Source organism: Ranitomeya imitator, chromosome 5, assembly GCF_032444005.1.
Source record: "Ranitomeya imitator isolate aRanImi1 chromosome 5, aRanImi1.pri, whole genome shotgun sequence".
In the NCBI taxonomy this organism is placed as follows: domain Eukaryota; kingdom Metazoa; phylum Chordata; class Amphibia; order Anura; family Dendrobatidae; genus Ranitomeya; species Ranitomeya imitator.
Window position 1 is genome coordinate 129,104,606 of NC_091286.1, and position 15,684 is coordinate 129,120,289.

A 15,684-nucleotide genomic window follows, 5' to 3' on the forward strand; every position below is an offset into this window, starting at 1 on the left:
GAAGCATGGAGGAGGAGGTGTGATGGTGTGGGGTTGCTTTGCTGGTGACACTGTTGGGGATTTAGTCAAAATTAAAGGCATACTGAACCAGCATGGCTACCACAGCATCTTGCAGCGGCATGCTATTCCATCCAGTTTGCGTTTAGTTGGACCATCATCTATATTTCAACAGGACAAAGACCCCAAACACAGCTCCAGGCTGTGTAAGGGCTATTTGACCAAGAAGGAGAGTGATGGGGTGCTACGCCAGATGACCTGGCCTCCACAGTCACCAGACCTGAACCCAATCGAGATGGTTTGGGGTGAGCTGGACCGCAGAGTGAAGGCAAAAGGGCCAACAAGTGCTAAGCATCTCTGGGAACTCCTTCAAGATTGTTGGAAGACTATTCCCGGTGACTACCTCTTGAAGCTCATCAAGAGAATGCCAAGAGTGTGCAAAGCAGTCATCACTTTTTGCTAAGTATATAATTCCACATGTGTTAATTCATAGTTTTGATGCCTTCAGTGTGAATGTACAATTTTCATAGTCACGAAAATACAGAAAAATCTTTCAATGAGAAGGTGTGTCCAAACTTTTGGTCTGTACTGTAGCTCTTCACATGAGCTGTGTACATAGAGTAAGGCTTTTGTTGTTTTTTGTGTGCCTCTTTGCTGCATTTTTTTGCCAAATGATGTGTGTCATTTGTCTACATCACATGCATAATAACATAAGTTTTATTCACCAAAAAATATAGCAAAATCAAAAGGTTGCACTTCCTGCAGCGTTTCTGCATACTTTTATTGATTTCTGTGAGTTAAAAAAATGCTACAAATGTGCTGCAAAAACACTGAAAGAATTGACATGCTGCAGGTTTACAAAATGCTGCAGTTCCCCAATCAGGAAAAAAAACCTTTGTGCGTGAGATTTTTGAAATCTCATGGCTTTTGCTGGTACTGAAAAAAAAGCAGGTTTTAATTAACATAGAAAAAAGCTGCAAAAAAGTAAAATGTGAACATAACCTAAAGTTTTTAATGTATTTTTATCGAAATTATTAAATGGTCATATTTAAACTTTAAGATAGAAAAATAATATGTTTCAAAGTTACATAGAAGGAATATAATTAGCGGCCTTTGTGAGAACATTATAAGGTATTGAGGGGAAAAAAAAGTTTTAAATATCTTATTCCAATAGACGCACTTAAAATCCTGCAAGGTTGTAATCGATAATAAAATTCCATGTTAGTGCATTGTAGGTGTCATCGGCAGAATCCAGGTTGCGTATAAATCTGAATATTTAGAATGTGACTGATGTTAGGGCTCATGCTCACAGTCGTATTACGGCTCCAGTGTAAATGGCTGCCATAGAGGCGCATGGTGTCTCTATTGCATCTCTCATACAGATTGCTTGCTGTCTACTTTATTTTGGACTGCCACACTATACTTTGTCACAATGATATATGTTATGGTTACCAAGACTTAAAGAAAGAAACTAAAACTAACAAGATTGTTAAATTTACAGGAGCTGTAAATTGAGCTGTCAGTATGTTGTAAGTTACACATGCAGACTCCTGCCCAACATCTTAAAATAGGTAGGTAGTCATGTGGGGGGAATATAAGTAGTTGGGCAAATGTTCTCATGTCACAAGTCATATGAGTGTCCCAGCAGAAAGTGAGCCTCCTCCTTTTCCAACACACTCATTAAATGTAAAAAAACCAGTATCTTTTATACATTTCTTACCTTTTTCCACTTATTTTATAGTCAATTCTCAGATGGAAACTATTCGCCACTATGGCAGGTTTTACACTATATACCCTGCTCCTGGACTGGAGCCATCCACGTGCATATACAATACGTGTTTGGCAAAAGATTTCCCTGAAAAAATAAACTGTTTGCTAGTACTGGACCTTCATGGTAGATCCGTGAATTAGAAATAAATAGAACAATGCAACTATAGCCAATGTCTTTATTCTTTCAAAATTTACAATCGATAAAAGGATGGAACTTGGCCAGATAATGACCAAGCACCGTAAATATATGGCACTTGTTCCTATGATTTAATCCTGCTCCACTGAAAAAGTTCTGCTAGTGGCTAAAGCTCCTGTTCTTGCAATCCGGCAGTAACAGGTCTGCTCCCTAAGGCCGGGATCACACATACGCGAGATACGGCCGAGTCTCGCAGGTGAAATCCCTCCTCCGGAGCGGAGCAAGCAGCCGCGCAGCAATACATGGAGCTGCACGCTCCACTCCCAAGTGCCGGCGCCGGAGCAGGGTTTTCACCTGTGAGACTCGGCCGTATCTCGCGTATGTGTGATCCCGGCCTAACTGTCAGACACATTTGGGAAGACAGAAGCAATTTATTATCATTCCTGTCTTCTCCTTTTCCAAATACATTGTGCTATTATTTTTCTTCAAAGCAAGTAAGTATGCGGCACTCACCCTTTTTTTGCTGTGTATTCGTGCTCTTTATTGGATATAGCTTGTACAAGTTTATACATCCATGTTAGGACATCAGGTTCACAGGAGGGTGCGGTAGTGGAGAGTGGACGACGGCCGTTTCGCACGGAATGTGCTTCAACGGGTCCACGGGAATGAAGCACATTCTGTGCGAAACGGCCGTCGTCCACTCTCCACTACCGCACCCTCCTGTGAACCTGATGTCCTAACATGGATGTATAAACTTGTACAAGCTATATCCAATAAAGAGCACGAATACACAGCAAAAAAAAGGTGAGTGCCGCATACTTACTTGCTTTGATGTTCATTCAGCTATACGCTTAAAATTGCAGAGCACCGTATACCCTGTCAATTCGTGACAACTGCAGATCAGTTATTTATGAGTCCAAGTCCTAAAGAGTCTGCATTCCTCTTGTGCCGTCCTTTTCATTAACTCTCTATTATTTTTCTGCTGATGCTTCTGTAGGACCTGACAATCACTTGATCACCGGATGTGTGCAAAGATTGATTAGTACTCATATGCTGCCATTGTTCTCGGCAGCACGAGTCCTGTTTACACAAGAAGATGCGCTGCTCAGAACGATGATCTTTTCTGCCACCCAAAAGATCATTTCACCAGATGAACATACATTTTGCTGGTTCATCAGGTGATCAGAAGCCTATTAACACTGCCAGATTATCATGAAATAAGCGTTCCTCGGATAACGTGTTCACAATAATCTTTCAGTGCACATGCACCTTTAGCCTTTGGGACATTTATATTAATATACCCAATAGGAGCTAATTTAATTTTGATGCCTTTTTAGCATGGATATAAGTGAAATATATCTAACACTGATTTGTTAGTTTTTCGTAACACCCTTCAGATAGTAATTTAGGGACACAGAGAGGTGGGAACTGGAACTGAACAATAGCTTGTGGAAGGGGACTCTCAGCAGGAGTCTGAGAATAACATCTTGAAACTTTGGAAAGTTACTTGAAGATCAGAGCAAACATTTGTATAGAAAGGCTCAGCAGGACCTTTGGAAAGATCAAACTTTGATATTACAATGAGGGAAATCTGGTGATATACTGTCTAGGAACAGTGCACTGGACAGTACATTCTAGAATTAAAATAAAAACAGAGCTTCTCATTTCCATAGTTACTTTATTAGGTCACTCCATAAACAAGAGAAAAGTTTTAAAAATATGACTTAACAATTTTTCCAATTCTGAATCACTACAAACTTCACAATCCGATGTCAGATTGGAGTACATTGAGGCCATTTCTGAGACAGTGTTTTTTTTACGATTCTAAAAATCTACTGAAAAAAAACTAATTGTAAATTTGAATGGGTATTTGTTACTGCTAGTTTGCAATAAACTACTGTATAAAACGCTCTTTTTACACTTAGAGGGTTAAATATTTGTTTAAGGGTGAGTTCACGCTAGGTGTTTTTTCAGGTGATTTTCATGCAAATTTTCAGCGCCATTTTACAGTACCAGCTATGTCTATGAGATTCCAGAAATCTCATGCACACACCTTGTGTTTCATGGTTTCATGGTTTTTTTCAAGGTTTTGCACCCATTGACATGAATGGGCCATGAAAAAATGCTGAAAATCTGCAGCAAAAACCCAGGTATCAAGTTTTGCTGCAGTTTTCTGTGCAAAAACCTGATTTTGAAGAATATGACTTTTTTTTAAATAGCGAATGCAAGGAAGGTGGCCTAACAAGCACCTCATCTTGGCATCAATGAGTGTTGATGTGACCATTTCCAAGCTGATTTCTACTTTATGGCCTTCTCCTGTCTTATCATTGACAGGAAACAGTAAAGTAGTAGCAGCTTTCATATCAACAAGGTCAAGTGGGTTAAAGAGGGCTTTTCATTTCTTACAAACCTGAGATGAAGAGTTTTATGGCTTATATCAGAATGGTCACAGAACTGAGGAAATATAAGTAGCAAGGAAGCTTAGAAAATAATCTTAGGGCAAACATGTATGTAGTTACCCATATGCCTGCATTTAAAGGGAACATGTCATGTTCAAATGGTATCTGATCTGCAGGCACAATGTTGTAGAGCAGGAGGAGATGATCAGATCGATGTACATTTTTCAGTAACCCTTGCATTCTTTTCATTTTAATCTCTGGTGTTTAATGCATCAGTGTGCAGGGTGCAGTAGGCAGTCCTATTAAGTGAGTGGCAGTCTTCCCTTTATGACTATCTATCACCGGGTAGGATGGCCCATTGGACTCATATCCAAGCAAATATTAGGGATGTCAATGAATAAAATATAACTTATGCAGAATATTTCCAGTAAATCTATGTATCAATCAGCTCAGATTCTCCTTCTCTATCCCACCCTATGCAGAGTTTGGACTGCATGATGACGCATTCCCTTTAATATGATGTCATTCCCCTAACGGCACTCCTGCTTAATTTCTGTATGTCTGGCTGTAGCCATGGGAAGAGAAGACATTCTGGGCTCAATAGAATTTTCTGCAGTTCCTCTATTGTGCTGCAGAGGGCCGAGTCATGATAGTGTGCAATGTGCATACTGTCAGGATTCCCCCTTCATTTTCAGTGCGAGTGGATGGTCACGTGACCGCGAGCATGGAATTTGCATACTTGCAGTCAGGTGCCTACTAGCTTCTCATCCACTTTCCGGATACTCTACATAGAGTGACTGCAGAAATTTCTTTTGAGCACACAAACCCCTTTAAGAATGTCTTTTTGGCCCCAATATTGGCTTCAATATTGCTGGGCTTATGAATAATAAAGGAGTAAGCAAAGGAGTTAAAAAGTAGTATAGTAGAAGTGGTTTGTGGTCAGACCTGATCTTTGTGAAATTGCCGGCCCCCAGAAAGGTGATTGCACAATGGATGTGGGCCTGGGTGAAATCAATCTTAATTGACATACGTTCCAATAATAAATAATAAATAATAGACTGGCAGAATGTATGGCTGGAGGCTTTACAAGACTAAACATATCCAGGAGCAGCTAGAACTACTCAGATCTATGGGTTATAAAGACATTATACACAACAACCACTGTTGGGCTACACCTAAGTCCAGGTTTTCCAATGAGCTACCAAAACCATAACAAGTGATTTTTCGAGATATTTTTATTATACTCTGTGGAGGGATAAAGTAGCTACTCCTTTAAAATATTGTATTCTTTTTTATGTAAGAGATCAAGCACACAGTTGTATTAAGGCTCCATAGAACATTACACCTACGGTATATGAAAGACACAAGCCCCTCACAATAGATACGACAGAAGAAACATTGAGGAGCATTTTTTTGCCTTTAGGGGAAAATATCGATATTATGGAGCTGTACAAATGTACTCTATAGTGAGAGATGAAAAGATGAATGTGGGCTTTAACCCCTTCATGACCGGGGGATTTTTCATTTTTCCGTGTTCGTTTTTCACTCCCCTCCTTCCCAGAGCCATAACTTTTTTATTTTTCCGTCAATTTGGCCATGTGAGGGCTTATTTTTTGCGGGACGAGTTGTACTTTTGAACGACATCATTGGTTTTAGCATGTCGTGTACTAGAAAACGGAAAAAAAAAATTCCAAGTGCGGTGAAATTGCAAAAAAAGTGCAATCCCACATTGGTTTTTTGTTTGGCTTTTTTGCTAGGTTCACTAAATGATAAAACTGACCTGCCATTATGATTCTCCAGGTCAGTACGAGTTCATAGACACCAAACATGACTAGGTTATTTTTTATCTAAGTGGTGAAAAAAAATTCCAAACTTTGCTAAAAAAAAAAAAATTGCGCCATTTTCCGATACTCGTAGCGTCTCCATTTTTCGTGCTCTGGGGTTGGTTGAGGGCTTATTTTTTGCATGCCGAGATGACGTTTTTAATGATAGCATTTTGGTGCAGATACGTTCTTTTGATCGCCCGTTATTGCATTTTAATGCAATGTCGCGGCGACCAAAAAAACGTAATTCTGGCGTTTCGAGTTTTTTCCCCGCTACGCTGTTTAGCGATCAGGTTAATACTTTTTTTTATTTGATAGATCGGGCGATTCTGAGCGCGGCGATACCAAATATGCGTAGATTTGATATTTTTTTAATTGATTTATTTTGATTGGGGCGAAAGGGGGGTGATTTAAACTTTTATGTTTTTTTTATTTTTTTCACATTTTTTTAAACTTTTTTTTTTAACTTTTGCCATGCTTCAATAGCCTCCATGAGAGGCTAGAAGCAGGCACAACGCGATCGGCTCTGCTACATAGAAGCGATCTGCTGATCGCTGCTATGTAGCAGAATTGCACGTGTGCTGTGAGCGCCGACCACAGGGTGGCGCTCACAGCGACGGGCAATCAGTAACCATAGAGGTCTCAAGGACCTCTATGGTTACAATATACAAGCATCGCCGACCCCCGATCATGTGACGGGGGTCGGCGATGACGTCATTTCCGGCCGCCCGGCCGGAAGCGGTAGTTAAATGCCGCTGTCTGCGTTTGACAGCGGCATTTAACTAGTTAATAGGTGCGGGCAGATCGCGATTCTGCCCGCGCCTATTACGGGCACATGTCAGCTGTTCAAAACAGCTGACATGTCCCGGCTTTGGTGCGGGCTCACCGCGGAGCCCTGCATCAAAGCAGGGGAGTCGGCATCGGACGGTATAGTACGTCCGATGCCGGTAAGGGGTTAAAGGGCGTCTGTAACCGATTTTTGTTACCTCATATGAGAGCAGCATGAAGTACCCTGATTCCTGTAATGTGTCACTTACTGGGCTGCATGTTGTATTTTTCATAAAATTGTGACAACATAATTTGTAGGAGCCGATATCGCCACCTCCTGCACATCTCGCGCATGCACGCCGCTCAATTCAGCAGCATCACTGTGCTTCTCTAGGCGCATGTACACTTCCTGGCTTTAGAAGCGCAGTGCGCATGACCGGAAGTGCAGAAGATGGCTCACGTCCATGGAGGAGACGAAGAACAGCCGGACTCAGCAGGAAAAAAACTCAGCTGGCACAGTGACGTGATTGAAAAACCTGCGTGCATGCACGAGATTTGCAAGAGCTGGTGATGACTTCGGCTCCTGCAAATTATGTTATCACGCCCACAGTGGCTCGATAACATGGAAAGAGGGAGGACTAGTCTGGGGCAACTAACGCTCCATCAACTAGTCAAATCCCTAATTAGCATAGGAAGCAGGGACCTTATAAAGGCTTTTTTTTAAACCTCGTTTTCACTGAATAATGTTATACAGGGCTGGTTGGGCAGGGAATTTAGTAATGCATAGGTGACTGCTGCAGGGATGGAGGGCAAGGGTGACCTGACAGGTTTCCTTTAAATGGAAAAAGGAGACATCCTAATGAAAGTGTTCAGATAGAATATTTTAATTAGGATTTTTTAGTGGAAAGACAAGTGTGTATGTAGTAAGCTCTCTATTAAAATTAATGAGGGTAATGGATTAACCATCATCCTACTAATTTATTAGGCCAGGGGAAAACCAGGAGAATAAGCAAGGTCTGATAGGTTATAGAACAAAGAGAAAGACAGAACCTATAAAATTTAGCCTTTAATGTATTTGATCTAAAAAGCTCAAACATATATAAAAATATAGGTGAGTGGATCAGGCAAAGGTCACAAATAGTCCCGTATATGGACAAAGATACATATATTTATCAAAGAAAATATCTAAGGGAACAGAAAATAGTCCTTCGTTCCCCTACTTGGCATTGGAGTTTGGCACCATATGGGAACGTAATGGCGCTCTGCTCCACGTGGACTAACCCTGTCTGACCCTAGAAGGGAATCCCTCACCAAGCCATCACCAACACCCTTAAAGTGCTTAAGTGCATTACAAAGTTTCTGAACCTGACACTATAGTTTTTGTATGATCAGTGGGTGCCAAGATTACACATGTATCCAAATAAAGTGCTCACTGTATCCTTGGAATATATTTTGATAAATTAGAGAATATTGCTCTTATTCATGGCTGCCTATTGAAAAGGCCAATCCCAGCCAGACAAGTAGTCTTTAGACTTGGATAAGGCCAAACGTAATAAAAAAAAAAAAAAGTGCTATTCTCACCTTCCGGCGTCCCCCACAGCGTTCCCGATGCTCTCGATGCTGCCAGCAGCTAGCGTTTCCAGTAATGCCTTGCAAAATGACCCGATGACGTAGCAGTCTCGCAAGACCACTACGTCATCACAGGTCATTGTCTCGCAAGGCATTACTGGGAACTGGAGTGGCCGGGAGCATCTCTAAGGCCTGGGCTGGATCCGGGGGCCGCCAGAAGGTGAGTACATAACTATTTTTTGTTTTAATTCTTTTTTTAACAGGGTTATGGTGCCCACACTGATATATGCCATGTGGGCTGTGTTATATGCTATGTGGGCTGTGTTATATACTATGTGGGCTGTGTTATATGCTATGTGGGCTGTGTTATATGCTACGTGGCTGTTATATACTACGTGGGCTGTGTTATATGCTATGTGGCTGTGCTATATACTATGTGGGCTGTGTTATATACTACGTGGCTGTGCTATATACTATGTAACTGTGCTATATGCTACGTGGGCTGTGTTATATACTATGTGGGCTGTGTTATATGCTGCATGGCTGTGCTATTTACTACGTAGCTGTGCTATATGCTACATGGGCTGTGTTATATACTACGTGGGCTGTGTTATATGCTACTTGGCTGTGCTATATACTGTGTGGCCGTGCTATATACTGCGTGGCCATGCTATATACTGCGTGGCCATGGTATATACTGCGTGGCTGTGGTATATACTGTGTGGCTGTGCTATATACTGCGTGGCTGTGCTATCTACTACATGGCTATGCTATATGTTACACATTTTGTACTTTTACAAATGTTCTACGTTAATACTTTGTAATGTTTACTTTAAAAAGTTTTCCATTAAAAAATTGTCATATTCAATGTATGCAATTTTTTCTTTGCAGCAAGTTTAGCAAACAATAAAATGCCTACTGGTTACTGAGGAAGAGGGAGTAGGTCACAAAAATTGGCATATAGGGGGTCGACTTATATAACGCCCCTCTGCTGTATGGTATTGTAGAATTTACAATAGCTACAGTACCACTAATGTAAGATGTGAAATCTGGCATTGTACTATACCTATATTTCTCTGCTGTATCTGGGCATCAAGAATCGTGGTATCTGTTAAAGGAGGGGCCCACTGAGACTCTTTCGCCCAGGGCCCTCAAAAACCTGGAGGCGGCCCTGCTCATGGGCAGATAAAGTAAGTAAAGGTATAACATGCCAAGGTTCTTCACTAAGACCATCAGTAATATTTCACCAGAGTAAAGTCATCCCTAGATATGATGTCACTGTAACAAGGGGAAATCGGGGTGGTAGTCCTGACCGAGTTCACCCACTAAACACAGTCTGTAGACACCCTGGCCCCCTGTACATGCAATGCAGGGCTGACACAGCCTTTCTCTAGAGGTTACCTTGTCTTCTGGCCACAGCAGTCCAGGCGATTCGAAGTTCACAAATACAACTGTTGTCCATCAGCAAAAAGAATTCTTTAATGACAGTGATAAAGAAGGAGATGAAGAAAGGCACAAGTACAACACTGGTTTTCCTACTCTCTCCCTGTCACACTCTCCAACTGCACCCACAGGCGCTGCAGCAGCCAAAGATTAGAGGAATTCCATGCGCCGGGATAATCCCTTCAGAAGCGGGGGCCCTTCCAGAGTCCTGGGACCCGTGATGCAGTACTTAGCCCTTTTGTCCAGTCCTTGGTCCTTAGCTCGGGGCAACAGACCTGTCCCGTCTGGGGGATCTGGCAGTGCTCCGTCTGTAATACACGCCTTCCCTGGCCAATGTATCCAGGCAGTTCTCAGGAAGCAACAGCTTCCTCTCCTGGCTGCAAGTCCAGCCTCCTATTTTAACTATTGCTTGTCCCTAACTCTGCTATAGTGACACATGTAGCAACATTGTACATTGCACATGCAACACAAAGGGAAACATCCCAATACTTTACAGGTACATACTGTAACACTTACAGCATAATGACACAATAACATACAGGGTACATCACATACCTTGCAATAATGAACATATCTATATCAAGTGCACGGAAGGTCATAAGAAAGGAGGAGGGGGCACCACTGAGGGAACCAGCCACCTCCTTACATTACAGTAACACACTGAATTGGGTCTTATGATAGTTGGATAGTATCACCCATAAGTGTGGTATCACACAGATTTTATAATAAAGTAGGTCAAGGAATAATAGTAATGTGATATATTCTGCACTAAGACACACACTGAAGTTTCACCAGGGTAAAGAAACCCCTAGATATGATATCACATTAACAGACTAGGTCTTATGACAATAGGGCAGTGTTACCCATAAATGTGGTATCACAACAACAGAGCATAAAGCCTTACAAAACACATTTCAGTCTGTGTTCAGTGAGTACTGACAAGGCAGGTTTCATATATCAGATACAAAATATATTGGAATTTTCATAAATCCTTCATGTAGACATGATAAGGTCTATTTAAATCACTTATCTTTAAATAGAAACCACATCCCGATTCAGTTTCCACCTCGTAAATAAAGTAAGGGGTTCATTAGGGGATTAATGAATAAGGGGCTCTAAGCAGTTCCTGCCACTAAGACCGCATGTGTCACAATGGAGTCTTGAATGTGTGCGCGAGATTTGCGAGAGCTGGTGATGACATCGGCTACGACAAATTATGTTATCATGCCCACAGGGGCGCGATAACATGGAAAGAGGGCTGGTTAGTCTGGGACAAGTAACGCCACATCGACTAGTCAAAACCCTGATTAGCAAAGAAAATGGGGACCTTATAAAGGCTTTTTGAAACCTAGTTTTCACTGAATAACATTATACAGGACTGGTTGGGCTGGGAATTTAGTCCTACGTAGGTGACTGCTGCTGGGTTGGAGGGCATGAGGGACCTGACAGGTTCCATTTAAATGGAAAAAATTGACATCCTAATGAAAGTGTTCAGAACATTTTAATTAGGATTCTTTAGTGGAAAGACAACTGTGTTTAGTAAGCTCTCTAGTAAAAGTAATGGTGGTAATAGATTAACCATGATCCGACTAATTTATTAGGGCTACATGCAGACATTTGTAGCATGACTTTCCAATATTTGCCATTGAGTAAATAGGAGTACGTGACCACTGGGTCCCTTATCGAGTGTTGTCATAGGACCCACTTTTCTATGATCACCCTTAGCTGCAATGAACAGTTTATATTTATTTCTGCACATGATGCACACAGTAAAGATACAGCACTGGGTTTCTGCAAACCCACACATACATTGTGACATCACAACATGAGAAAATCATATAAAGAGGTCATATGCAAAAATAATGTAGGTAAGGTGTTTCAGCAGTAGAAAAATGTAAAAAGTAATGATACAGAAAAGGGATGATGCACATAGCAGGATTAACAAAGGGGCTCCATAGTAAAATTTAGGATAGAGCTGCATTCAGTTTTTCACACCCTCTTCAATCATCCATAGCTATCACTAACTCCACCTAAATGAAAATGTGCTCCCCTTAGTAGTTGTCCCTATACCAGTACTTTTGCACTGACAGTTATGTCCATGTATTAACTAAAAGCAGCTGTCCACCGAAGGAAACGAGCGTCACAGAACTAAACTGCTCTGTAGCTTGACAAAGGCTGTTCTACCAAAATCCCCCATGAAGCTCCTACCTTACACACAGGCTCGGACTGGTGCACAGAAGAACAGGAGAATCCGCCGGTAGGCCCCTGTAAAGGAGTGCTAATAAGTAGTGCTATTACACTTAATTCACAATTGGCAGAAAAAAGGTATAATCTAATCAATCATTGAACAAGCTAGCCACGTTAATAATACATAGAAGCAAAAGTACATTTGTGTACTAGGGTCAGCTTATTTTTACATGTAATTGAAAAGTGGGCCTCACGAATCAATGTTACGGGTGGACCTTTGCCAACCCAATCCATCGCTACTTACACATCATGAAGGCACCCTTAGGTCATAGATATTCTCGCTTAGGGCTTGTGCAGACAATCGTAATAATTGAACAAGTTCTATTCATCATTTTGACAGATAGCATTCGTCTCCATGTTATTGTTTGGGGCAGTGCATTTGACTGATTTTTTTCCTTGGACCAAGTCGATACAAGGAAAAAAATCACAGCATGCAAGAGTTGCCTCTAATCAGATGGCATTTGCCCATTCATGTCTATGGGTCTGTGCAGAACAATGGACCACACTTGGATCACTTTTGAGTGCAGTCCAATTTTCATGCATTGATAGAATGGATAATTTTTTTTTAACTCTCCACATCCGAGAAAACCACTCTGACCCCACTCTGATCACACTCTGACCACAATCTGACCACACTCTGGACAAAGGCTGGCCACACTCTGGCCACACTCTGACCACACTCTGATAACACCCTGATCACACTCTGGCCAAACTCTGATCACACTCTGATCACACTCTGATCACACTCTGATCACACTCTGGATAAACTCTGGACAAACTCTGGACACACTCTGGACACACTCTGATCACACTCTGGACACACTCTGATCACACTCTGGCCACACTCTGGCCACACTCTGCTCACACTCTAGACAAAGTCTGATCACACTCTGGCCACACTCTGGCCACACTCTGGACAAAGTCTGATCACACTCTGATCACACTCTGATCACACTCTGGCCACACTCTGGCCACACTCTGGCCACACTCTAGCCACACTCTAGCCACACTCTCATTAATCAGAGTGTGATTAGCTTAATCAAACAGATTTTCTCCAAAGAGAGAAAGTCTGTTGTGACCCCAGCCTTAGAAGGAATAATACAAATGTAAAATACTGTAAGTCCATGTCATGGCATCGGAGTAATTGCCATAATTATTGGTTTATAGTTGCTTGCATGCTACTATACAATATTGATAGAAGGCACAATATAATTTTTAATGGGAAGTGACAATAAAAAGAAAATTTATTGAAGTAACACATAATTTAAATATACTGGAACTGTGCATTCCCGAGTTTCCCGAAACTATGCACTGCTATATTGTATTGCAGTACAGCTGGGAAACAGAAAGGCTTCTCTCCATCAGCAACACAATACTCACCTTCATTCTGCGATGTGGTTTCTGTACCCTCTGGTGTTTTATCTGGCATCTCTGTTGAGACCTGGTTGGCAATACCTGCAGGACACAAAGAATGGAAAGGATTCTCACACAGAGCCAAGACATTCCAGTCAAAGGACACCTTTGCACAGTGCTAGGGCTAATGTTTCAGGATAGGTTTCCATTAATTTTTCTCTTTTTTGTCTTGCATCTTTACAAACTGAAAGGATCTGTCCCCGTCATTTAGGATGTGTATAGGCATGGCCAACAGAAAAAGAAGAGAACTGCTCAATAATTGCTCTAAACTGGTAGGTGGTCATACATCTATTAAATACAGTCAAGCTTTCAACTCTTCCCATAGAGCGGTATACTTGCTACTGATTATTGCTATGATTTTTTATGGCCTTGTCCAGTTCTATAATGCCTGCTGTATTTCATGTTCATCGGGACAGTTTGGAAGAACTGACAATTGACAATAGGATGAGCTGTTCAGAATGAATGCGGACATTACAAAAGAGAGGCTTTATGTGGGGTTCACATATTTTTAATAAAAGCGGTTAAAGTGTAAACGCCATTTTAACTTTTATTTTAAAAAAATCAAGTGAACACGTGAAAACAAGCCACTTTGTAATATATCTTATCATCTTTCTCCTCCTGTATTGAACTTTCACTCTTAATTCAAGGGTAAAATCCAAGATCCTATCCCAATATGTAGTAGGTGTAATAATAATAATAATAATATTAACAAATACCTCTAATTAGAAATGTAGTTTAGTCTTTTGATTTGCTGTCTCTTTCCCCATGTGCAGGCATTGCAGGACCTTAGGTATCCATGGTTACGTCCACTGATGAAGTGAGTTAGTTAGCTTGTTGCTAGTTGTCGTAACCAAGAATACCTAAGGTCTTGCAATGTCTGCACATGAGGAAAGGTCATATCGAATCAAAAAAATCTATACTATATTTCTAATTGGAGATGTTTGCTAACATTATCATTACTATAACGCCAAAAAGACCGAAAACGAACGGCACTGTCTGTGAAACAAGGTTATCCAAAATTTCGGGCCCAGGTGTTAATAAATAATTATCCTGGCATCAGCCGCACATCAAGATCACAGGTGCTCTAATGAAAATACACGAAATTCCATGACCATATGCGAGAAGAAAGAGACGGCACTCACCGATCTAAAATTCCCAAATTTATTTCGTCTTCATATTAACATTCCATGGCCGGGGAGTGAGGAGCAGAGCTCTTGTGAGCAGGAGTAGACGACGGCTGTTTCACGCTGTGCTTGCGCTTCCACAGGTAACTGACCCGTGGAAGCGCAAGCACAGCGTGAAACGGCCGTCGTCTACTCCTGCTCACAAGAGCTCTGCTCCTCACTCCCCGGCCATGGAATGTTAATATGAAGACGAAATAAAGTTGGGAATTTTAGATCGGTGAGTGCCTTCTCTTTCTTCTCACATATGGTCATTATTTATTATTATTATTATTACACCTACTACATATTGGAATAGGATCTTGGTATTTCCCATTACTGAGATAGGAGATTACAGTTGGTGCTTATAAAATTATATGGAGACGAGGGAAAAGCTATAGGCAGAGACATTGCACTGCAGGTTCTCCTGAGATGACCATTACAGTTCTTCATAGAACTTTATGAGCACCAACTATCAACTATCTCAGTAATGGGAAAGTCTGTATTCACTGAAGACAGATTTTACCTGAGAATTGAGAAATTTGAGAAAAAATGATCAGTATAGGTCGAGAAATAAGTAGATTACTCTGCTGAGATATATTATAAAGTTTCTTATTTTCATGTGTACTACTGATTTATAAAAAAAAAATATTTAAAACCACAATTATTCTGTAGGCAATTCATGTTTTTTTTCATGAGATTCAAATGTGTGACAAAATAACATCAATTTGGTTAGTTCTATCAAAATCATTTTTTTTAGGTACATGGTGGAAATTGAATAGTCGGGAGCAGCAGGAATAAAATAAAAGCAAGAATTGTCCACTCTTGACCCGGTGGCAGGTCCTCTTTAGGGATGTGTATGAACATGGGTATGTCTTATTCTCATTACTTCTTGGGAATAAAGGTAAATTAGCTCTCTGATCGCAGATTGTCACCCAGATTTTGCACACATGTTCTTC

General features: G+C 41.1%; 1 protein-coding gene across 3 annotated transcripts in view; it reads right to left on the reverse strand.

The window, feature by feature from the left end:
* PLEKHG1 (pleckstrin homology and RhoGEF domain containing G1) overlaps positions 1-15,684 on the reverse strand; it is a 362,060-nt gene that overhangs the window by 258,465 nt on the left and 87,911 nt on the right. Inside the window, exons 2-3 of one of the 3 annotated variants that reach the window (XM_069769146.1) lie at positions 13,533-13,607; positions 12,114-12,170 (exon numbers count right to left, since the gene is read on the reverse strand). The exons of 1 other annotated variant lie outside the window; for it this stretch is intronic. Coding sequence is in view for 1 of the 2 variants with exons in the window: in XM_069769142.1 (XP_069625243.1) it covers positions 13,533-13,581 (49 nt within the window). In the remaining variant the exon portion in view is untranslated. The remainder of the gene's footprint in view (positions 1-12,113; positions 12,171-13,532; positions 13,608-15,684) is intronic. One more of the 3 variants, XM_069769142.1, reaches the window with a different exon arrangement.